The sequence below is a fragment of the Benincasa hispida genome, chromosome 12, assembly GCF_009727055.1.
Source record: "Benincasa hispida cultivar B227 chromosome 12, ASM972705v1, whole genome shotgun sequence".
NCBI lineage: Eukaryota > Viridiplantae > Streptophyta > Magnoliopsida > Cucurbitales > Cucurbitaceae > Benincasa > Benincasa hispida.
This window is the reverse complement of record NC_052360.1, coordinates 61,258,432-61,284,679: the sequence shown is the minus strand read 5'-3', so window position 1 is coordinate 61,284,679 and position 26,248 is coordinate 61,258,432. Positions and strand designations below refer to the sequence as shown.

General features: G+C 37.4%; 1 protein-coding gene across 1 annotated transcript; it reads left to right on the top strand.

Moving 5' to 3' along the window:
* The first annotated feature begins 24,444 nt into the window (after positions 1 to 24,444).
* Positions 24,445 to 25,528, top strand: LOC120067794 (probable bifunctional TENA-E protein). Its single transcript, XM_039019382.1, has 3 exons — positions 24,445 to 24,675; positions 24,759 to 24,976; positions 25,062 to 25,528. The coding sequence occupies exons 1-3, from the start codon at positions 24,514 to 24,516 to the stop codon at positions 25,405 to 25,407; spliced, it is 726 nt and encodes a 241-aa protein (XP_038875310.1). The 5' UTR covers positions 24,445 to 24,513; the 3' UTR covers positions 25,408 to 25,528.
* The last annotated feature ends 720 nt before the right edge of the window (positions 25,529 to 26,248 follow it).

Below are 26,248 nucleotides of genomic sequence, written 5' to 3'. Positions count from 1 at the left end.
TCGAGTCTAGATTCTAACCCAGCTCTCTCAAGTCTTAGGTTCTTTCTTTAGACTCTCTCTCGAGTAGCTCTAAAGGGTTTTTGGACACAACATAAAACAAGATAATTGCATGCGATGAAGATCCTAGGTCATGTTAGCTTAGTTCTTCTCAACCCATTCAATAAGTTTACCTACTCATGCGTGCTTTTAAGAGAGTGAACAGATGTAGATAAGCAATTTCATTGTATAGATATATAGTTGAAATACAAAATAACAATGCAAGATGAGAATAAAGAGCCTAGTAGCAATCTCTTGCTTCTCAAAGCTTTTACACTGTCTTTTCTACTCTATTCAAAAGATAGTCTCGCTCTCGTGAGAGTTGGCCCACTCTCTGCTTTTCCACACCTACGGGTTCTCTCTCGAGTTGCCCTGAGTGATCTTCCGGTGTCTCTTCCCTTCTCTCGTTCCACCTTCTAAATAAAAAGGATAAAGGAAATTCTCTAACTGTCTAAGCTTCTTTGCTGAAGGTTGCCTTCGATATTTATAGAGCTTTGGGGTGAAAGGCGTCTTCTCTCTTATGATTGCACAAATGGTATGGCTTTAATTTTCTGACTGATGCGCCGAATATTTGTCACCAAAAAGTTGTGTACTTGCTACAGTAAATCGTTAACGACTTGTCAACTTAATTCGGATTCGACCGTCATCAGCTTTCTGTCCCATCATGATTAATTATTCTTTTCACCCAGATGCACCCACTAAGTTGCAGTGGCTCTATGCAGTAATCCTTCTTGAGCAGATATTTGCAAGCATAAATCACCGCAAAGCCTTGCGGTATCGCTACGCTCGACCGTTGCTTTCTTGTGATCGCAATTTACGCTTTGCGTCAACGCATATTCTGCACAAAAATACAATAGTTAACTATTTTTATGCGATGAACGCATCGACCATAATGTTACAAACTTAATGCTTTTTAGACGCAATCTTATATGTTTTATTAATGCAAACCTGCATTGTTTAATAATTTAGTTCTGTAATAACGTGCATTTCTACTCGTTATCAGTCTGTTTCATCAGCAAGAGTTGTTGATGATAGTTCATTTGGGAGGTCAGTTCCACCTCAAGAGTTGAGGGAACCTCGACGTAGTGGGAGGGTTACGAACCCACCTGTTCATTATCTAGGTTTCACGAAAATCCTGGCTATGGTAGCCAATGGTGAAGTTGAGGATCCGTTGACTAATCAGAAAGTAATGGAGGATGTTGATTGGGATGAATGGTCAAAGCCATGGATCTTGAGATGGAGTCAATGTACTTCAACTCAATATGGGATCTTGTAGATCAACCTGATGGGGTAAAACCTATAGATTGCAAATGGATCTACAAGAGGAAACGGGGTGCCGATAAGAAGGGGCAAACCTTCAAGGCTAGACTTGTGGCAAAGGGTTATACCCAGATGGAGGAAGTCGACTATTGATGACATGCAGAAATGCATGTCATCTTAGGCCTTTTATTTAGAATTATGAGGGTTGTTAAGCAGAATATGCGGAAATTATGTTAGAAATTCATGAGAAAATGAGTTTGCGACGTTCAGCATTGAGAATCTCGGATAACCCATTATTATGTGTTGTTATGCATTCAATTGTCTATTTTTGTAGCTAATGCAGGAAGTGGACACAAACGCGGAAGCCGAGCTATCGCATAGACGACCGCATGCGGAGAAACTCTCCATCGCAAATGCGAACACATACGATCAATGCATGGGTGTTGCGGTGATCAGCCGCATGCGTCCATCGCATAGGAGTTGCGATCGTCAAGCGATTGTAGTCATCATGTAGAAGTTGTGGTAATCAAACGAATGCGGTCACTACACGAATGCGGCCACACGATAAACCATAATAGTGGAATGACCGCAAGGTTGGTGGAATGAAGGCATCAACACATATCTCGGAAAAACCAAAAGGTGATGTTCACATTTCACCTACCTCGCCGTTAGCAGCAGATATTCAGAAAAGAACCATCACGCCGCTAATGTCAAAATCAGGGCAGATCTATAAATGCTGTCGACGATCCAAGCTCTATAAATAGAAGCCACTGAGTAGAATTTTAACTCATCCAAGTTTCGGCCTTCGAGTAGATCCTTGTGATCCAGATGAACGGGTTAGAGGAAAGCTTGAGAGTTCTTCATCTCCTTCATCTATTTTGAGTGACGACCGGAGCCTTCACCGAAGTTAGATCTTGAGAGAGTCAGCCCCACCACCCTTCCATGGCACCACTGACAGCCTTGACACACATTCGCTAGAAGCAAGACATTGCTTCCAGCTGGTCGTTTCATTTTCTCTTATTTTCTTATATTGTATTGTATTACATTTTGGATTAAGAAATTAATACATTGTGTGTTCAATGTATTTCTATGTTTCCTTCGATTCCATCTCCATCTTTCTTTACTTAGCATCCTTAATCTTCATTGCATCACTTAGTGAGATTGCTAGAGTATCGCATACTTAATCATGCAGATTAGAGATATGAAGCATGTAGCAAACCACCGGAAGGTGTGCGTTGTGCGAGTGTGTGAGAAAACCTTATTTTCTTAGTATGAAGCTGTAGCAATGCCTGTCTATAGGCGAATGCAACGTTTGTCTATGAGTAAAGTCAGCAACAACTAACTGCCTGGGAGGGTAAGTGGTTGGTCGCATTGAGCAATGTAAGCATGTATTCACTAGAGATAAGAATAATCTTACGTCAACCAGGCTTTTATAGTTACCTTGTCTTATGTATACGTCCATCACACCTTTAGAGCTACTCGGGAGAGAGTCTAAAGAAAGAACCTAAGACTTGGGAGAGCTAGGTTAGAATCGATGCTCGAAAGAGCTAGATTAGGTTTGCATAAGCAAGAATGGAGACTTAGAAATAAGCTCTATTTGCTATTACACAGCGTATGCACCCTATGGAGAGGACAATGACTTCGTCCAAGAAGTAGGATACGGTGGCGGTATGCGGTCATCTCAACCTTTTTGCATACACATCACATACGTCCCAGAAATAGGCTCTAACGTGTGTAGCATGATCGCATAGCTTGCGTTGGCTAAGGTTGCCCTTGCGGTCACTCTTAAGGATTGTGATGAAGGCATCTCCCCATTTTGTCTATTTTTCCATCCATTTACTTCACGTCAACATACTTCTCATTGCGTTGTCTGTTAGTTAGGAGTAGGAGTAGGTTGTAGCTTAAAACCCCCCATCATTCTTTTATTCAACCGCTGTATACACATTATCGCATACATCTAGCTGCAAGTCCTTGAATTGTACCTCGGATCATCGGAGAAACTTGCGTTCGCATTATACTTGGCGTGAGCGCAAGAAAACTTGTGACAAGAACGAATGGTCATCGCATACATTCGTTAACGCATAGTTTCATTCCAACGCATGACCACCAACGCATGATAACCAACGCATAACTTAAGACATGCATCATACAATTGCGTTCATTAATTTTTGTCACCAATTATGAGAAGACTTTCTCGCTTGTTGCCATGTTAAAGTCTATCCGCATCCTTCTATCCATTGCCCTTTATTATAATTATGAGATTTGGAAAATGGACGTCAAGACTGCCTTTCTGAATGGTAATGTTGAAGAGACCATTTATATGGTGTAACCCGAGGGATTCGTTGCCCGAGGTCAAGAGCAAAAGGTGTGCAAACTGAATCGGTCCATTTATGGGCTGAAACAGGCATCTCGATCTTGGAACATTCGGTTTGATACTGCGATCAAATCATGTGGCTTTGTCCATAACTTTGATGAGCCTTGTGTCTACAAGAAAATCATCAACAGTTCAGTAGTTTTCCTAGTGTTGTATGTAGTCGATATCCTACTGACTGTAGTTAAAAACTTGATAGCAACCCAATTCCAAATGAAAGATTTAAGAGAGGACTCAGTTTGTTCTTGGTATTACTTTTCAGGATCGGAAGAACAAAGTGCTAGCATTTTCTTAGGCATCGTTACATTGACAAGATGTTGCTCAAGTATTCGATGCAGAACTTCCAAAAGGGGCCCTACTGCCTTTCAGGCATGGAGTTACATTTTCTATGGAAATATGTTCTAAGATGCCTCAAGAGGTTGTGTGATGATACGGGTCCCATATGCATTCCACCGTTGGCAGTTTGAATGTATGTGATGCTCTGTACTAGACCAGACAATCTGTTATGTTGTGGGAATAGTCAATAGGTATCACTCTAATTCAGGACAGGGACATTGAACTGCAGTCAAAGAATATTCTTAAGTATCTTCGCGAGAGAACGACGGCACTACATGCTCAGTATGGAACTAAGATTTGATTACTTATTGGATACACAGATTCTGACTTTCAGACTGATAAAGACTCTAGGAAGTCCACTTCAAGGTCAGTTTCCCTCTTAACGGATGAGCAGTTTAGTATGGTGAAGCACTAAGCAGGGGTGCATCGCCGAGTCACGATGGAGGCCGAGTATGTAGCGGCTTGTGAAGATGATAAGGAGGCCGTTTGGCTCAGGAAGTTCCTAACAAATCTGGAAATTTCTCCAGACATGTCTAGGCCCATCACACTCTATTATGACAATAGTGGTGCTGTGGCGAACTCCAGGGAGCCCAGGAGTCACAAGAACGGTAAACATGTAAAGCGGAAGTACCATCTCATTTGCAAAATAGTGCATCGAGGGAACATGATAGTCATGAAGATCACTTCAGATGACAACGTTGTTGACCCATTTACAAAGGCTCTCACGACTGTATTTTTTTAAAGTCGCCTTCAGAGGGTGGGTCTACAGGACTGCCCGCGGCTGAACTAGAGCAAGTAGAAGATTTTTGTATTGGGCCTTAGTGCCCTAGTTTATTTTTTTGTACTTATTGTTTGTACAACCCACTCGCTTTAGGACAAGTGGGAGAATGTTGGAGATGATGCCCTAAACTCTCGTTGGGATTTGTAGTTTGTAAACCTGTGATGTAATAATATATGATATTTTTCTTCACTATTGTCTATGAAACATTGGATGTTTTAATTGCTTTACCACAAATCAATCAACTAAGATCCCTCGTTGTCATTGTAACTTAAGCATGTATGTGGAGACATACAGGTGGATCATGTCTTAAGTGATAACCAAAATAGTCTTTAGTATATGGATATAGGAGGGAAACCTTATCCTAGTGACACTAAGGATGCGGCGTACTTTGTAGAATAGTTACAAGTGTTGTGATTTGCTACAGATGGTCTGATCCTGATCATTCATGTGGAGACATGTGAGCGGGGGCGTCATATACAAAGGAGTTTGTATAAGATCAGACCACGAAGTGTTATAGTCTCGTTATATAATGTCATTCATGACAGAGACTTCACTTTACTAGGATGACCATAGGTAATATGACCTCAATCCTGAGTGAGTTGGGAACTGCTGCCTTTGAGGGTGGTTCTTTGATTTGCATGGGAGCGAATGGCAAGATTGCCGACTCAAATCTACCATTTTGGTGCTTCGTCTGATTTAAGAGTTGGGAACTCAGCTACACAAGATGGAATTCACTCCTTCCCCAAAGTAGAGGTAAGTAGATAGATTGCTCCCTTAAGGGCTGATTCCGGGGCTTGAACGATGTGGCACCACATACCTTCTCATAGTCCGAGAGGTGTCCACACATAGTAGGACTATGTTGTATTATTCATTAGAGGGATCAGTGGTACTTAAGGACTTAGATGTAACTACAGGGGCAAAACGGTAAATTGGCCCAACTGTACTTATAAACATCTGTGAAGTGTTATCATATTGTTGATTGGTTATATCTGATGGACACAGAAATATATCTGTGGTGAGAAGAGTGCAGTTATTAGTCTTTAGTGGAATGTCTGGCAAGTTAACGGATAGTGGATCTCGTGGATAAAAATTTTAGTAAGCTATTCACGTACCGTTGGAGCTTCGAGCCACAGGTCCATAAGGTCTCATTAGTAGCTCAATGGATTTAAGTTAAGAATCAGTCTTTGGGTCAGATTGAAGTGTTCAAATTGAAAAGAGGGAGTTCGATTATATATGATATGATTGAACTGGTCAATTATATATGATACGGTTAACATGATATATGAGATATATTAATTGGAGGAAAATGATATAAGTATGATTTATATCTAGTGGAGGAGAAAAGGAATATGGTTTATATGTTGCATATGATGTGATATTAAACTATAGGTTATAAATATAATATGATTATATTTATTTCTTATTAAAAGATTATAAGATAATTGTTGGCAGTTTTTTCTCCACAACCGAATGGGATAGTGGGAGGTTGCATTTAGTTTTAGTAACTGAAGGATAAAATGAAAATAGTTTTCATTTTGCAAAGAGATCAGAGAATTGCTCCACGATTTAGTACACTTCCAGAAAATGAGAACATACACAATAGCTCAAAGTTTACTAAACAATCATGTGCACATGCGGATTACCTAAACGATCGCATAGTCTTTTCTAAACGATCGCGTGCCTGAGCATTTTTATTAAACAATCATCTAAATGATCAGGCCCTTTTTGCTACACGAATTAGTACACTACCTATCATCTAGTTAACAAGAGCTCGATAGCTCAAGTTGTCCTAAACAATCGTGAACACGCGTAGTCTTTTCTAAATGATCACGCGTCCGAGCGATTTTACTAAATGATCGTCTAAATGATCAAGCCCTTTTTACTACACGATCGTGTACCTTTACCTAAATGATCAAGCACCCGTCTATGCGATAGACTCCATATCTCTCCCACTTGCTTGGTCATGGTAAACGATCGTTGTTTCCTCCTCCCCTCTACCAAATCTGACAGAGCCCATACCTCCTGGATTCTCACTCCGAGAATACCGAGGTTTTCGACTGGTTGTGTCCTCTTGGCTACCTTGTTCGTGTTGAAGACCATCGGTGGCTTTGATAAGCGACAGCGAGAGTTGCTGGCTTGATGAGAGCAAGATTTAAAGAGAAGAAGAGTTCTTCAATGGTATGTATCTCGTTCCTTTGCATTTAAGATTTTTTCTAAGCATGCCGTAATTGGTTGTTAAATGCATAACTTATATGTTTCATTGTAAATGCGATATTTCTGTCACAATGAATTTGGAATGATCTTGCTTCCATTCATAGGTACTCTTTGATAAGAGTTCCTTCACTAACACAATCTGTTTACTTTTAACAAGGTCACGAATAAAATGATGTCCGATATCTATATCTTTAGTACGACTGTGTTGTACTGGATTTTTGGATATATTAATCGCATTCATATTGTCAGAGAAAAGAGTCAAGACATCTTGTGAGACATCATACTCCATCAACATTCATCTCATCCAAAGTAATTGAGTACAGTTACTTCCAACAGCAACATATTATGCTTTATCTGTAGACAAAGAAACATAATTTTATATCTTGTTGAACCACAAAATGAAGTTGTTCTCAAAGAAACAACCTCTGGATGTATTTTTTCTATTCTCTGAGTTACCTGCCCAATCAGCATCACAGTAGCCAACCTACTAGTATCAAGGGTATACAATAAGCCATAATCGCTAGTCCCATTTATGTATTTGATGATTCTTTTTGCACTAAATAAATGACTGTTTTTAGGACATGATTGATATCTAGCACATACACCAACAGCAAAGGCAATGTTAGGTTTGCTGGCAGTCAAATAAAGTAAACTCCCAATTATGCTCTTATAGAGTCTCTCATCTACATTAGTTCCATTGGAGTCTTTTGTTATTTATACATGAGTTAGCACAAGAGTTATTTTACCACGCACCTTCAAGGCCAAATTTCTTCACTAAATTCCTGGCATATTTACTTTGAGAGATAATTCCCTCATTCAATTGCTTTATCTGAAACCCCAGAAAATAGGATAATTCTCCTACCATACTCATTTCAAATTCATCCTACATTTGTTTCACAAAGAGCTCAACCATCTCCTGAGATGTTCCTCCAAAAACAATGTCATCAACATAAATTTGTACAATAAAAGAACTTTTCACTAGATCTTCTTACAAAGAGAGTTTTACCAACTCCCTCTTGCCTATACCCATTGTTGACAAGAAATTGGTTTAGACGCTCGTACCATGCCATGGGAGCTTGTTTGAGGCTATAAAGGGCCTTGTTGAGTTTATACACATGCTTAGGATAAGAAGGATCCACATATCCTTTGGGTTGAGCAATATACACTTCCTTGTTTAGAATTCCATTCAAGAAGGCACTTTTCACATCCATATGATGTAATTTAAATTTCAAAAGACAAGCAAGGCCAAGCAAGAGTATGATAGCTTCTAATCTTATAACAGAAACAAAGGTTTCATCAAAATCAAGACCTTCAACTTGAGTATATCCTTGGGCCACTAATCTTGCTTTATTTCTTATCACATTTCCATTCTCATTAGTCTTGTTTTTGAAGATCCACTTTGTGCCAATAACATTCACAGAATCCAGCTTGTGAACAAGAGTCCAAACATCATTCCTCCCGAATTGCCCGGGCTCCTCTCACATGGCATTCACCCAACGTTCATCTTCAAGAGATTTTTTAACATTTTTTGGTTGAACAAGAAAAGTGAAGTGAATATTATTGATCATGTCGAGATAATTAACCTTATCCTTTCTTCAAGATGTCACTCCATTTTCCAGATCCTCAATAATGTTACTAGGAAGATGATTTTTACAAACCCTGCTGGAAGGTTGCTTGTTGCTTACATCTTTCTGCTTAGCGATATTCTGATTAGTCTCCACAAGTTTTTCTGAATTCATGTCTGCCGATGAGTCAAATGAGATGTTAAGCACATTAGTATTAACAACCAGAGCGATACTGAGATCTTCTTCTTCAATAAGAGAAAAACCAGGAGAACTAACATCATCATCAATTACAACGTTAATAGACTCCATTACAGTATGAGTTGTTTGTTATAGACATGATAAGCTCAACTGTTTGAGGAATATCCAAGAAATATCTCTTTATTAAACTTGGAATCCCATTTTCTTTTAGCCTTTCTATCAACAAGAATGTAACAGACAATTCCAAAGACATGAAAATATTTCGCATTAGGTTTTCTACCTCTTCATATTTCGTATATAGTGCTTAAAGTTCTTGGTCGTAAGACCACTCTGTTATGTATATGACAGGTTGTGTTTAGAGCTTCTGCCCAGAAGTGAAATGGTAGATACTTTTCATATATCATTGCACGAGCCATCTTTTGAAAAGTTTTGTTTTTCCTTTCCAAAATTCCATTCTTTTGTGGTGTAATAGGAGCAAAAAAACTCATGGTAAATCCCAAAAAACTGACAAAACTCAGTGAATTGAGAGTTTTCAAACTCCCTACCATTTAGGTCATTCTCACATTGTAGTTGAAGACAGGGAGCATGAAAAACAGAGAAAGTGTCTGATTTTTCACGAATAAAAGGCACCCAGGTGTATCTGGATTAGTCATCAACAACAAGTAAAACATATTGTTTGCCTCATAGACTCTCAGATTGCATGGGTCCCATCAGATCCATATGAAGAAGTTTCAAAACCCAGGAAGAGCTAGAGTGACTTAATTGCTTGTGAGAGACATGAGTTTCTTTACCAGATAGACAATCTCCACAAATAATTCCAAGAAAGCTTCATAAAGAGGGGAGACCGGTTACAACATTAGTTGCAAGAGCCTTCTGAATAATTTTCATGCTTATATTCCATGACGTTTATGCCAAAGATTTGTTTCTTCTTGTCTAGAAAGACCACAAATCTGCGAAGGATGATCAGAACCCCACAGTTAACAATTAGCAGAAGAACGTAAACCTATCATAATGAGGGCTTTCACATTGTCTATGACAACACATTTGTCTTTGGTAAAGCTCACATTCAGATCTTGATCGCACAACTTACTAATGCTAATAAGATTGGCAGTGAATCCTTCAACCAACATCACATTTTTCAAAGGAGTGGGACTCGGATAATTCAACTTTCTTTTCCCAATGATTTTTCCACAAGCACTATCACCAAATGTGACCTTTCCGAAACGGATAGATTTGAGATCAGACAAATAGCTCTTTTGACCAGTCATGTGTCGAGAGCTTCCATTATTAAAATATCAGCCATTTTTAGCAAACGATCTAAGCAAAGACAAAACTATATTACATTTATTCTAAATATTTTTCTCTTTTCGCACCTGTTTGACTCTCGTCTATCTATAATAATAATAATCATGTGTAACATAGGAAGTACTTCTAGAATAGGTGGGTTTGTAGAGAATTTTCAGTAACTGAAAACAAAAAGGACGTTTGTGCCCTACCTTTCCACAGTAGTGATAAATCCATCTTGGTCTAGTCAAGTGGTTATCTTTCAGCCAAACATTGATGGTAGATGTACTTGTAAACCCATAAGATTCTGGATCTTGAGCTTTAACAATTCAATCTTTTGCTTCCCTTTCCATTTTGACTGATCATAGTGCATACTTCCTCTTTTAGGAAGCCCAAAGTTATCTCTAGCAGATTTTCCTTCTATCAAAATTTTCTCTAGAGATTCAGTACCAGTGTTTAGCATTCTGAGATTCTGGCATACTGAATCCTTTTCAACTTTAACTTGAGAAAATTCACGCTTCAAATCTGCAATAGTCGACATAAGTTTGTGATTCAGCTATCAAGTCTCAATGCTTTCTTTTTGCATATCAAGTGTTTTCTGATCATCTTGCCATTTGAGAAAAAGAACATGATAAAAAGGTTTTATAGTAGAGGTGAGCATGGTAGACCGAAAATATTCAGGCTCTTTGTACACCACTTCAAATATGGTTTTTTATCAGATTATAGTGGTTCAGAATTGTATACGTCTGAATGTTGGTAGTGCAAATGCAATGCTAGCTGGAATGGCCAATAGAAGGCAAAATTTGAGAAGTATTGGGGGAAAAATGAAAAAAATAATCTCTTATTGTATGTTGCTATTGTGCTAAATCCTCGAAAAAAAGCTAAGGTTTGTATCTTTTTGTCTTAAAAAAATTTTTGGGCCAAAGATTGCCAAATCTATGGGCAATATAGTGGAGCAATGTTGTAAATGTCTTTTTCTTGAGTACAGTACTCGGAGTGGGAGTATTACTACTACTAATACACCAGTTGTCTCAGCCTCGGAGACCATCATTGATTGTGATCCAACTGAAAAGGTGAGTAAAGACTTTGTCTATGATACAATTGATTTTGATTTTGAAGGCAATGATACTACACCTTTCGAACAGGGGTTAGAGATTGATATTTATTTGTTAGAAGCCAATGTTAAGAATGAATGTGATTTTGACATACTTCAATGGTGGAAGATAAACAGTCATCAGTCTGAGGTTCTTAATCGTATGGCTAAAGATATTTTGGCAATTCCAATATCTACTGTAGCGTCTGAGTCGGATTTTAGTATAAGAGGATGTGTTGTTGATTCATCGCATTGTTCATTGGCTCCAAAAATAGTGGAGGCTCTCATTTGTACTTAAAATTGGCTACATTCTGGTCTAATAGATCTTAAAACTCAGCATGAATTGGAAGAAGCTTCATTATTTAGAGAAGTTATTTATTCAATTGTTTTACTTTAAACTTTATGCATTTATATTTTGTAGTTGTAACTTGTTAGTTTAAAATCTTAATGAGGTTTTCTTTCTCTTCTTAATCTTAATTATATAGGATTCAGAAGGTTATGGATAATGAAAAAGAGATTCAAGACCTTCCAGATTTTGCAAAGTTGCCACTTATAGATTAAGCATTTATCATTTACTAGCATTGGTTTTAGTGGTATTTGACTACTTGTGACGTACTATTTGTGTTTACATTGTAATTTGGTTGTATTTCAATTTATGTTGAAATTTCTAATTTGATTGTATGTGTCATGTGACATTTGTGATGTGACGTACTATTTGTGTTTTCATTGTATTTGATACTATTTGTGGCATACACTATCGACTCTCATATTCCTCTCCTCCTCTCCATCTCCTTCCTTCTTCCAAGGATTTAAGCAAAGCCCACAACTTTTGCTTGAATCCTTTGTCCCAAGAGAATACATATGGTTCTCAAGTGGTGGTGTCTATTTTTAAGAAGGAGGTCCGTGTAGAGAAGGAGATTCGTTCGTGTTTCGTTCGAGGGATTCTTAAAGAAAGTATTCTTCAAAGGTAAGGGTTTCTGAAACCCTATGTTTTCCCTTATTTAATGCATGCTATAATTTAAGTAAATGCATATCTTGTTTTTGTTTTACTATAAAACTTATATTCAATGAAAAATAGAAATTGGGTTGATCTTGCTTCCGCTCACGATTCTCTCCAGTTAGAGTTCCTTCAGTTAAAACATAGTCTTTGCTCTGTTTCATCAGAAAAGTGGGACATTCAGCCTGTATATGACCAAATCCACCACATTCTCTACATTCGAAGTTCTTTTCTTTGTGAAAAAATAAATTACCTATCTTGTCCAATTCCTTTTTACTATTTTGAGATCTAAATTGATTGGGAGTAGATACTCCAGACTTGTTATTATTATAAAAACCAGACATTTTACCAATTTTTTTTAGCACATGATTAAACTATTTTGAAAGTAATGAAATCGATTCGACAAGAGGATCTTCTGAATCTTTATCATCACTAATCAACTCTTCTTTAATAACTGATGGAAGAGTAATTCTCTTATTTTTCTTTTCAACTTTCCCGTCAAGAGACATTTCAGAAGTGAGTAAGGAGCCAAATAATTCATCTACTCTCAACTTTGTTATGTCTTGAGCTTCCTCAATGGTTGTGACTTTCATGTCAAATCTCTTGGGTAAAGATTTCAGAACTTTCTTGACAAGTTTTTATTCTGAAATCTTCTCTTCGATAGCAAATGACTCATCTACAATATTGAGCAATTGAACATTAAATTTAGCAATGGATTCGTCATCGTGCATTCTAAGATGTCCAAACTTTGATGCCACCAACTACAACCTAGACATCTTTACTTTAGTTGTTCCCTCATGAGCAACAAACAAGATATCTCATGCCTCCTTAGCTGAGACACAAGTATTAATAACTCTTAATATGTTGTGATCTACACCATTGAATATTGCGTTCAAGGCACTGCTTCATCTTCTTCTTCGGATCACTGAGCCTATGGCTTCAAAATTTCCTTTCCATCCTCAGATTTGATAATAAGATGTGTCCATCTGGATACAACAATCTTCCAAGTTTTGTTATCAATCGATTTTAAGAAGGCAATCATTCGAGCTTTCCAATACGAATACTTTGTTCCATTAAGAACGGGTGGACGACTGGTAGAGCCTCCTTCCTTGATTCCATTTATGATCGAAGCACCTAAGATAAAGGTGATCCGCTCTGATACCAATTAAAAAAGCGTTAGGATGACTTGTCACTCAATATGTGGTTGTTAAGCTGAAAGCACTGACAATAGTTGTACAAAGAAAATTAGAAAATTACCGTTAGCACATTGTATTGCCGAAGTCCCCGGAAACGGTGCCAAAAACTTGATGCGTGTTGTTATACGATGAAATAATGGAAAAGTATGCATGACGGAAGATGTGTTGAGCATGCAAGTTTTCTCAGCAAGGTCCAAGTATAAACCATACTGAGGTGCCTGATGCGTTATTTTATGCGATGAAATAATGGAAGGATTTCGTTGGTGGAAAATGCATTGTGCAAACAAGTTTTCTCAGCAGGACCCAAGTATAAATCCTACTGAGTTTCCTGGTAAGCCCAGGGTTGAACTCAGGGATTAAGGAAAACAATATGCGGTGGTAATTTTATAGATCGCTTTGCAGTAACAATTAAATCAATGGTTTGGTTGGATTGTTGTTTGAAATATAAAAAGTATGCGACGGATTTGAGAAAAGAGTGATTGTGCGATAGATGCACTGAGTATGCGACGGAACGGGTTGAGAAGGTCTTTAGCTAGCATTTCCCGAGAATGCGATCAAACTATGTGATCATCTACCCTCATGCGACAACAACTCATTTTCCAATGCAAATGCGGTGGCTCCTAACTTTAAGACGCATGCGATGAATGCAATAGTGTCTATAGAGCTTATTCCTAAGTCTCTACTTCTTGCCTATGCGATGATGCTAAACACACACAAGAACAAGGTGATCGCATACAATCATAACCTATGTCTAGGATGCATGCGATGCATTAATAGCAAATAGCGCTTATTCCTAAGCTTCTATCTCTTGATTATGCATTTCCAATCTGACTCTTCCAAGCCTAGATTCTAACCTGACTTTTCCAAGCCTAGATTCTATCCTTAGACTACCCTCCCGAGTATCTCTAATGGATGAATGACGCATACATAATACAAGATAATTACATAGAATGAAGATCCCCAGTTATGCTAGCTAAGTGCTTCTCAACACATTCGACAGATTCAACTACTCATGCGTAATGTACAGAGAATGAACAAATATAAAGATGTCATTTTCATTTCTATAAATAAGTTCAGAGTACAAAATGACAATGGAAGTAAGGGTAGAGAGTCTGCTAGCAATTCCTTGCTTCCTAAGGCTTTTACACTGTTATCTTTATTCTACTCAAAAGATGTTCTTGCTTTCGCAAGAGTCAGCCCCCTTTCTGGTTTCGACGCTTCCGGCACTCTTCCAAGTTCACCGAAACGATCTCTCAGTATAATTTTCCTTCACTCGCTTCTGCCTTCTAAGTAAAAGAAAACTATGAACAGGGCTACTTCTATCTAAAGGGGAAAATTATCTAACTAAACGAACTGCTTCACTGAATGTGGCCTTTGGTATTATAGAGCTTCGGGGTGAAAGGCTTCTTCTTTCTTATGATTGCACTGGTAGGATGGCATTAATTCTCTGTCTGATGCGCCGAATATTTGTCATCGAAAAATTGAGTTTACTTGCTACAGTAGATCGTTAATGGCTTGTCAACTTAATTCGAAATCGACCGTCATCAGCTTTCTGTCCCATCGTGATTTATTACACTTTTCACCCAGATGCGCCCATCATGATACGCCAGCTCTATGCGGCAACCTTCTTAAGCAGATATTCGCAAGCGCAAGTTGATCGCATAGCCTTGCGTCAACACAATATCTTAATGCACTCGGACGTTAATTTATGTGGATCGCATTTTCGCCTTGCGTCAACGCATTTTTTGCACAAAAATACTCAAGTTAGTTGTTTTGATGCAATGAATGCATGCGACCGAAATTATGTAAACTTAATGCTTTTGGATGCAATATTGTATATTTTTATCATCACAATCCTGCAGTGTTTTATGAATTTGCGCTGTAATAATGTGCATTTCTGCCCGTTACCATTACCTGGTAAGCCCAGGGTCGAACTCAGGGATAAGGATAACACTATGCCATGGTAATTTTTAGACCACGTTGTGGTAACAAATAAATCAAGTATTTGGTTGGTTTGTTGTTTACAAAATAAAAAGTATGCAGCGGATTTGAGAAAAGAGTTAATAATACGGAAGATGCAATGAATATGCAGGGAACGGGTTGAGAAGGGGTTTAGTTATCACTTCCCAGAATTGCGTTCATATTATGCGGTCATGCTACAAACATACAATAGCAAATCATCTCTCGATGCAAATGCTACGGCTTCTAGTTTTAGAACGCATGCGATATATGCGATGATGTCTATAGGACTTGCACATAAGCCTCTATTCTTGTCTATGTGATAACGAATGACACGCACACATATAAGGCGACCATATATTACCATAACCTATCTCTAGGGTGCATGCGATGCATGTTGGCAAACAGAGCTTATCTCTAAGTCCCTACCTCTTGCTTATCCAGATCTAATCTTGCTCTCTCGAGTCTAGATTCTAACCTAGCTCTCTCAAGTCTTAGGTTCTTTCTTTAGACTCTTTCTCGAGTAGCTCTAAAGGGGTGTTGGGCGCAATATAAGACAAAATGATCGCATGCGATCCTAGGTTATGTTAGCTAAGTATTTCTCAACCCATTCGATAGATTTAGCTACTCATGTGTGTTTTACAGAGAGTGAACAGATGTAGATAAACAAGTTCCATTTTATAAATAAATAATTGAAGTACAAAATGATAATGCGGACTAAGAATAAAAAGCCTGGTAGCAATTTCTTGCTTCCCAAGGCTTTTACACTGTTCTTCGCTACTCTGTTCAAAAGATAATCTTGCTCTCGCAAGTGTCGGACCTTTCTCTGTTGTTCCACGCCCCTAGGTTCTCTCTCGAGCTGACCAGGATGATCTTCCAGCGTCTTTTCCCTTTTCTTGCTTCCGCCTTTTAAGTAGGAAAACTAAGAACTCTAAGACTGGGCGAACTAACTAACTATACAAACTTCCCAAAAACTAACTCCTTTATACTGAAGATGGCCTTCGGTATTTATAGAACTTCAGGTTGAAAAGCTTCTTCTCTCTTACGATTGCACTAATGGGATGGTATTAATTCTCTATCTGATGCGTTGAATAATTGTCACCGAAAAGTTGAATGTACTTGCTACAATAGGTCGTTAATGGCTTGTCAACTTAATTCGGAATCGACCGTCATCATCTTTCTATCCCATCGTGATGTCTTAAGCTTTTACCCAGATGTGCCCACCTTATTGCACCGGCTTTATGCGACCATCTTCTCGAGCAGATTTTCGAACGCAAACGATCGCATAGCCTTGCGTCAACACATTCTTGAGCAGACGATCGCATTGCCTTGCGTCAATGCATTTTGCGCAAACGATCGCATAGCCTTGCGGTCACAATCTCTTATGCGTTCGGACGTTAATTTCTTCAGATCGCATTTCTGCCTTGCGTCAACGCATTTTCTGCACGAAAATACATAAGTTAGGTTTTTTTAATGAGATGGACATATGCGATCGCAATGTTGTGAACTTAATGCTTTTGGACGCAATATTGTATATTTTTATCAACGCAATCCTGCATTGTTTTATAATTTTGCGCTGTAATAACGTGCATTTCTGTCCGTTATCACACCCCCAAATTTAAACAATGTTTGTCCTCAAGCATAAGCTAAAGATTTCTTTAGAAAGTCGACCGCCTTCTCTTTCCTAGATTTCTCAAGAATGCCTTATTCAAATCCTACGCATCAAAATCTCTTAATTTTTATCCAGGTCTCTTCTTAAAATATTTCTAAATTTTAGGGACTGCAAGTTTAACCTTCAAAAAGACTTTACCAGATTCGAGGGCATCGCATGATTTATTTCATAAAAAAACTTTTTCACTAAGGTATTTTCAAATGATTTTTATCCTTGCATATTTTAGACATTTTTTTTATGACCTTGCGCTGATCCAAGTGCCTAGCCTTCATTTTGGCTTGCCCCCATGTGTGTCATGCGGACATCCAACTACGAGCAAGGCGCTCTTTCTCAGTCTAAAATCATGTCTATTTGGCAGAGGAGTTGCGATTATTTATTTATGCGTTGATCACAATTCCTACCTTCGTTTTGGCTTGCCACCACGTGTGTCATGCGAATATCCAACTACAAGTAGGATCCGATCGCAACATTATGAGATTTATTTTTTTATTTTTATTTTATTTTTTTTGTAAGGCTAAAAATAGAAAGGTCGAAAAATGAATACCGCACCCCCAAATTTAAAATACGGCAATGTCCTCATTGCTAAAAGATTGAAAGAAGTCATGCGATGCTCTTAGGAAGTTTTGGAAAAAGTCAATTTGAAAGAAAGCTGATAGACCACTAACTTTTAGAAATATTTCATATGTTGACTGTCCTAAAATTAAGTTAACTCTAGTATAATAGTTAAAAGTAGGTGATGAAAGTTCATGAAGTATTGATATTAAAAAAAAAAAAAAGATATTCCAAAAGGATTGCGTCCCTGATGAGGTTGAGTCGCATAGTAACTCAGAGACTGCTTATTTCAAGCTGGACATTTTACATCCACAGTGGCTTTTTCTTCTTTTCTCGGTCTTCTGGGATCTTGACTGCCTTAATCCGAAGCTTTTCCCTATTGACGTTCATTACGATTTCCCCCTTGTGCATATTAATTTGAGCGCGACCGGTTAATAGGAATGGTCGTCCCAATATGATGGGCGCATCTTTGTCCGCTTTATAGTCCAGAATGATGAAGTCTGCCAGCAAGCTGAATTTGTCAATTGAGATTGCAGCATCTTTCAACTCTCCCTCGGGATGGATGCGGGATCCGTCCACAAGTAGGAGGGTCTCCATCGTGGGCGTGGTCTGCCCATATTCAATCATTTAAAGATTGATAGCAGCATTACGTTTATATTCGCCCAAGATCGCATAGTGCTTGACCACTATAGACCCCTCCAATTGAGCATGGTATCGTGAAGATTCTTAGGTCGCACATTTTTTGTGGGATGCTAGTATTTTTGTTACTGCCTCTATGTAGCAATCTTATCTTCATCATTCTATTTCTTTTTCAATCTTTGCAGAAATGGTGGTAGCTGGACTTCTTCTATCTCGTGTTCTATAGGCTTGAAGGTGGACTCAACTTCTGGGTTCATCTTCTCGGGCTCTTCTGAATCATATGTTAATGGGTCCTTGGTTGTCACCGCATTCAAGTTGGTCATGATGGGTTTCTCCCCTACTTCCGTCATCATTTTTTCGCTTAGCAAAGAGACTGTTAAGCATTGTTCCTTTCCTATACCCCTAGAGTTGCAAGAGAGCTAAGTTGAGCTAGGCAACACTCCTTATGGTCTATTTTCGAGTTCGCCCACAATCTGTCCTAGCTAAAGTTCAGGATTTCAGATGGACGTTGCTTGATTCTGAAGCACTAATTCATTATTCTCGATATACTGCTTCAGCAAGCTTTCTAAGGATGAAGATTGCAGTGCCTACGAACTGCTGGCTTGGTTATGCGTCGGACTGTTGGTTCGTGGGAAAAATCCGGGTGGCTCTTCTTTTTGCGCCACTGGTTGAAAGCTTTGTTGTTGATTTTTCCATGCAAAATTGGGGTGGTTTCTCCACCCGGGATTGTACGTATCGGAATAAGGTTGTTCTTTATGAAGCATACTGATTGCGGATTTCCTGGGCATTCTTCCATTGGATGTGCTTCTCCACAGATGACACAACTTGTGGTCATTTGAGCAATTGCGTTGAACTGCCCTTTTTGCGTTCCCGTGCTATTAATTGTGATGTCTTGTATCAAACTCATCATCGCGTTCATTTTTGTTTGTAGGGATGCGATGGCCCCGTTGTTCGTGTCACTATCTTTAATTCTTAATCTTTGATCGATTTCTCTCAAGTCCTCATAATTTTTAGAAATGCGATCAAGGATGTTTTTGGCCTCATCATAAGTTTTATCTAGCAGACCTCCAGCGGTTGCTGCATTGGCAGCAGTCTATGAAGCAGGGTTTAATCCGTGATAAAAAATCTCCATCTGTAAGCAGTTTGGTAAGTCGTTATGCGGGCAATCTCTTACCAGCCTCTTAAACCTCGCCCAAGTGTTGCTGAGCGATTCGTCAGTTTCCTGTTCAAAATTCGTAATTAACTTCCTCCTTGCGTTCTCCGTTGGAGAGAAGTATTTCTTCTTAAACTTCTCTACTATTTACTTCCATGATGTAATCTCCCCCGGTTCGAAAGAATAAACCCATTTTCGTGCCTAGTCACATAACAAAAATAGAAACAATGTCAGTCGAACCTCCTCGGTGGAGATATTAGGGAACACAAAAGTGTTACAGATCTCTATGAAACTTCTGAGGTGGGCATGCGGATCCTCGCCACGCCTTCCATTAAACCGTCTAGTAGTCTGGATCTGTAGCATCATCGGTTTCATTTCGAATCTCGATCCATCAAGAGCGGGCCTCATGATTCCTGAGGAGAAATCGTAGAGGTTGGGCGACGCATAGTCTCGAATGAGCCTATTACGATCGTTGACCAATAGGATGGGATTCGCCATGACATTATTTTCATTGGGTGCTTCATTTCCTGGTTGTTCCGCCATGTTATCTTTCTCTTGTTGTTGACAGCTATCTCTCAATCTTCGTCGGAACGTTCTTTCAATCTCTGGGTCGTAATTTTCCAGAGATTGAAAGCTGCAAAGAAAATCGAAAAATTACCATTAGCACACTGTATTGCCAAAGTCCCCGACAACGGTGCCAAATACTTGATGTGTGTTATTATGCGATGAAATAATGGATAAGTATGCGATGACGGAAGATGCGTTGAGCATACAAGTTTTCTTAGCAAAGTCCTAAGTATAAACCCTACTGAGTTGCCTGGTAAGCCTAGGGTCGAAATTAGGGACTAAGGATAACACTATGCGATGGTAATTTTTAGATCACTAAATCAAGTGGTTGGTTGGTTTGTTGTTTACAAAATAAAAAGTATGCGGTGGATTTGAGAAAAGAGTTAATAATACAAAAGATGCGATGAATATGCAGGGGAACAGGTTAAGAATGGGTTTAGCTAACACTTCCTAGAAATGCGTTCATGTTATGTGGTCATGCTACACACATACAATAGTAAATCATCTCTCGATGCAAATGCTACGGCTTCTAGTTTTAGAATGCATGCAAAATATGCGATGATGTCTATAGGACTTACACATAAGCCTCTATTCTTGTCTATGTGATGACAAATGATACACACACATACAAGGCGACCGCATATTACCATAACCTATCTCTAGGGTGCATGTGATGCATATTGGCAAACAGAGCTTATCTCTAAGTCCCTATCTCTTGCTTATGCAGATCTAATCTTGTTCTCTCGAGTCTAGATTCTAACTTAGCTCTCTCAAGTCATAGGTTCTTTCTTTAGACTCTCTCTCCAGTCGCTCTAAAGGGGTGTTGGGTGCAACATAAGACAAAATGATCGCATGCAATGAAGATCCTAGGTTATGTTAGCTAAGTACTTCTCAACCCATTCGATAGATTTAGCTACTCATGCTTGTTTTACAGAGAGTGAACAGATGTAGATAAGCAAGTTCCATTTTATAGATAAATAATTAAAGTACAGAATGATAATGCGGACTAAGAATAAAGAGCCTGGTAGCAATTTCTTGCTTCCCAAGAATTTTACACTGTTCTTCGCTAATCTGTTCAAAAGATAATCTTGCTCTCGCAAGCATCGACCCTCTCTCTATTGTTCCACGCCCCTGGGTTCTCTCTTGAGCTGACCAGGACGATCTTCCGGCGTCTTTTCCCTTATCTTGCTTCCGCCTTTTAAGTAGGAAAACTAAGAACTCTAAGACTGGGTGAACTAACCAACTGTACGAACTTCCCAAAAATTCTCTTTTTTACTGAAGATGGCCTTCTGTATTTATGATTGTACTGATGGGATGGCATTAATTCTCTATCTGATGCGCCAACTAATTGTCACCGAAAAGTTGAATGTACTTGCTACAATAGGTCGTTAATGGCTTGTCAACTTAATTCGGAATCGACCGTCATCATCTTTCTATCCCATCGTGATTTCTTAAGCTTTTCTCCAGATGTGCCCACCTTATTGCGCCGGCTTTATGCGACCATCTTCTCGAGCAGATTTCCGAACGCAAACGATCGCATAGCCTTGCATCAACGCATTCTTAAGCAAATGATCACATTGTCTTGTGTCAACGCATTCTGCGCAAAGGATCGCATAGCCTTGCGGTCGCAATCTCTTATGCGTTCGGACGTTAACTTCTTTGGATCGCATTTTCACCTTGCGTCAACGCATTTTCTGTACAAAAATACATAAGTTAACTGTTTTAATGCGATGGACGCATGCGATCGCAATTTTGTGAACTTAATGCTTTTGGACGCAATATTGTATATTTTTATCAACGCAATACTGCATTGTTTTATAACTTTGCACTGTAATAACGTGCATTTCTATCTATTATCAGTTGTAACAACAAAAATTCCAATCGTAATAAAAAAAGTAAAGACACATAGCAGTTGGTAACCCAGTTCGGTGACAAACACCTACATTTGGGGGGTTGAACGCCTAGGAAAGATACTCCACTAATATTAGAGTAAAGTAGTTTATAACATACTACTTATCTGTAATACCCCAATTAATACAGTGGTACACGTAGAGCTTAACTCACACGTCACCTAGGCTCCCCCTATATGTGAGACACTCTCTCAATAAACTTAGGCTCTCCCTAATTATGTTAATATTAGCAATGAACACTACAACACCTGCCAGTTGAGACTCCTTCTCATGACAATATCTTTTCCAATGTCAGTGAACTCCCTTCACTAATGATTCTTAGGAACTCCCTAAGATGATGAATTCCCTTCTTCGAAGTTGAGTCTTAGACTCCCCCTATGACTAAGAATCCCTTCTCTGGCAGCTAGCAGTTAGGCTCCCTTTAAGCCATAATAATCTTCAAAGTCTTATATTCAACAGAAGAAGAACTTGCACAGCGAATAAAGTGAGCAACGAGCAAGAACACAATGTGGGACAATTCGACCGAAGGCTGCAAACGTCTTGCTCTCAAAAATCTAAATCGACGTAATCAAAAATTGCACATTGAAAGCATGTCAGAACACTCCTTTTATAGATGAATCCAGAAAAGGAAACATCTCCCAAATAGGAAAAAAATAAGCCATACCACAATAAAGGAAAATATCATACTTCATCAATCTCTAAGTTATTTCCAAATTAGGAAAGTATTTCACAGGAAAATATTATCAAGTCAAAACCTGATGTTAGTACTTTATTTGAGACATCTGTAGAGCCACTATCTTAGAGAAAATCATAACGCCAACAAACCAATTCTCCAACACCTGTGATACATGATATACACATATTCTCAATAGGAAGGCTAACAAGATCGCCTAGTGGTCCAAGTAGTGGGTCGCTTACTGAGTATTCTTATACTCACCCCTTTTCTCTTCATATTTTTTTCAAGTAAAGCCAAAGACAGATCGGCGAATGAAAAGAAGAATCCATGACCGAACTTTTGGGACTTGACGTCATTTTTTCACTAAATTTTTCTCAAATTTCTATGTTTTGGTTTAGGAGTCAGGCGTTTAAAATTCTTTGATTGTTCTGTTTCGTTATTCATTTAATTATTACTTTAAATTAGAGTCAAGTATACTTCGAACAGTGATTTTATGTTTTTATTCTTTTAGAACTTTATTTAATAAAAATGGTTTTCTTTCTTTTCTTTAAATTTACAAAAGACTCATTTTTAAGTTATGCATACATGTACTATCATCTTCCGATAATTGTTAGAGAGTCGGGTAGTTACATAGATATTCTCTCCTTTTATCTTTCTTTCATAATTTTTTAAATAATGTTATTTTAATAAGTAATGATAAAAATGGATAGATGGAAAACTTTTGCGTGGATGGGGAAAAATCATATACTAGGTGCACGTGTATCTAAATGAACATGACACTACTCTATTTTTGTCAATATTTGAAAAACTATCATATTGTTAAAATTAATCCTTCTTCCATCTTAACTTCTTTAATTAATTTTTTTTTTCTTAACTTTTTTTAATTAATTTTTTTCTTTTAATACATTCCTATCATTCTCTTTTTTCTCTTTCTCTATCTCTTTTCATTTCTTTTTATTTTTATGTCTCTCCCATTTCTCTTTCCTATACTTGCATTTTTTTTTTCATTAATGATTTTTTTTTTTTTGTTTCTATTTCCTTTTTAAGATCTATTATTTTTACTCAATTCTGGTAGAATTTTTATTTTTCTATTAAATACATTAACTATTCATGTTTACCATCAATTCTAAGAGAAATAAAATTCTTCTGTCTTTTTTGTTTAGATTTTAATTTGTGTATGATTGACTAATAAGAAACACATACATTTTAAAGAAAAATTGAAAATAAAGTTTATCATCAAATTAAATAAATGTGAATATACTCGATTTTCTAACCTAAATGTCTATAAATTGACACACAAATATATATATTGCGCATGAAATTTTAATTTATAAGGTTATGCCCTATAATTAATAAATTAGTCTAATTTAAATTAACAAATGTACGTGGACATCACCTTTTAGACTTTTTAGACATTTTTTTAAAATTTTCCTTTGAACTTTGAAGTTGTATTAAATGCTATAAACTCTTTATAATAATTATATATTTGTTTTAATCAATTAAATTATCACTTTAACTTCTAAACTTTGATGCTTATTTAACTTTATATTTGAAAGTACAAATGTTCAATCTAGTCTTTATATTTTTAATAAATATTAATTAATCCATCTATCTTATTTTTTATCAAAATTGATCAAATAATAATAATAATAATAATTTTCATTCAAGTACACATATATATATATATCTTTTCAAAATTTATAATAATTTTCATTAAACGATCACAACAGATTTTTTTAAAAAAAAAAACACACACACACATTAGAATTTATCTAAACTACGGCCACAAAAATTGATCAAATTCTAAAATGACGAAAATGGTAATTGAAATTAAATCTACCAATATATAGCTTCTCCAATATCACAATCTTTTTTTTTTCTAATTTAGAAATATTTATTGTGATGCCACGAAGCACGTGATGCTGCTTAAGCATTACTCCACGTGTGCAAGAAAACCCTTCAACTAATCACACGTGTACAATTTCTCCCACGCTTTTTATTTCACTCGGTTCTTCTTCCTCTCTTCCAATCTGAATTTCGAAGCAACGCAAAAAATGGCGGACCCTAAAACCAGAGCTCAACTCGCCGGAGGAATGACCGCCACCGACTCATGGCTCAGAAAGCACCGTCTCATCTACACGGAGGCCACACGCCATCCTTTCGTCCTCACCATTCGCGACGGCACCGTCGATCTCTCCGCCTTCAGAATCTGGCTGGTAAGTTTCCAGAATCCTCAAATTAGGTCTTCGAAACCGATCGATTTCACATCCAAATCACAATCCGATTTGAAATTCTTCAGGAACAGGAGTGCGAATTTCTAAGATCATTCGCGGCATTCGTCGCAAGTGTGTTAGTGAAAGCATGGAAAGAATCGGACGATCGTGCAGATGAGGAAGTGATTCTCGGGAGTTTAGCATCTCTTAATGACGAATTCGCGTGGTTCAAGAAAGAAGCCCTAAAACGAGACATCAATTTGACTGAAATTGTTCCTCAGAAAGCCACGGTTGGCTATTCCAGGTATAGATCGAGACCTGAATCGGGCGAATCACAGGCAAGATTGCTTCAATTTTTGTTTTGTTTACTTTTGTTGATTTGGATTTAGGTTTCTGGAGAGTTTGATGAGGCCGGAAGTGGAATACACGGTGGCGATAACGGCGCTTTGGGGGATAGAAGCGGTGTACCATGAGAGCTTTGCGTATTGCTCTGAAGAAGGAACAAAAACGCCATTGGAATTGAGAGAAGCTTGTGGAAGATGGGGGAATGAAGGATTTGGGAAGTACTGTAATAGATTGAAGGAGATTGCGGATAGGAGATTGGAAATGGGGAGTGGAGAAGTGAGTAAAAAAGCAGAAGTGGGATTGTTGAGAGTTCTTGAATATGAAGTTGGGTTTTGGAATATGATCCGCCCTCCTCCGCACCGCACTGCTCCGGTCGTCGGAGGGGTTTAAATGAGAAAAAAAGAAAAAGTTTAAATACTATTTTGCGTTTGTAATGCGAGTTTTATTACAATATGTCTAATTTTAGTCAATGACTAAATTATATTATAAATACGTTAAATTATATGTGATATTATTAGTGTTCATTCTTTAGGTCAGATCGACTATAAATTGACGATAAATAGTGGTACTAAGTGGGTTTTGAAAATTACCTCGATTTAAGAAAATGTAGAAATCTATTATTTGTTATATTATTTATTTATTTTNTAGTGGGCAAAATCCAAAAAGATCAGAGAAAGTGGAGAAATCCATCCTTTTTATTTTATTTACTTTTGTTATTTATTTATTTTATATATTTATATATCATATTATATTTATTTTATTATATATTATTTTATATTATATTATTTATCTGTGTTTTCATTGTGTCGTTGTACACTCAAATTAATAGAGTTCCTATCGTTTTTTCTTTAGATGTAGATCTTAAAAGATGTCGGTTTTTTTTTTATAATTAATAAATTTAATGTTATTTTGCATCTTTGATATCTATTAAAATTTTAATATAAATATAATATTTTAGGATAGTATTGTCATTAAAATTAAATTGTTAGATTATGATTAAATTTATTTTCATTCATCAAGGTCGATTGGTAATTAAATATGGTATCGGAGTAGGGTTCAAGTCATAAATTGATATAAAAAAAAAAAAAAAAAAACCTATGTTTATATTTAAATGTTGTGTTTTTTATTGTAATTATTTTTTCTAATAAAAAACATTTGGATTATTTTCATATATTTTTGTAATTTAAAAATGAATAAAGAAGAGTTAAGTCTAGTCGATAGTGTAATTACA

What these genes read in the sequence shown, in the direction of transcription:
- LOC120067794 (XM_039019382.1), top strand. Translation starts at nt 24,514, where the DNA reads ATGGCGGACCCTAAAACCAGAGCTCAACTCGCCGGAGGAATGACCGCC. An exon ending in CCGCCTTCAGAATCTGGCTG is followed by an intron (nt 24,676 to 24,758) that starts GTAAGTTTCCAG and finishes GAAATTCTTCAG; the next exon opens with GAACAGGAGTGCGAATTTCT. An exon ending in GCCACGGTTGGCTATTCCAG is followed by an intron (nt 24,977 to 25,061) that starts GTATAGATCGAG and finishes ATTTGGATTTAG; the next exon opens with GTTTCTGGAGAGTTTGATGA.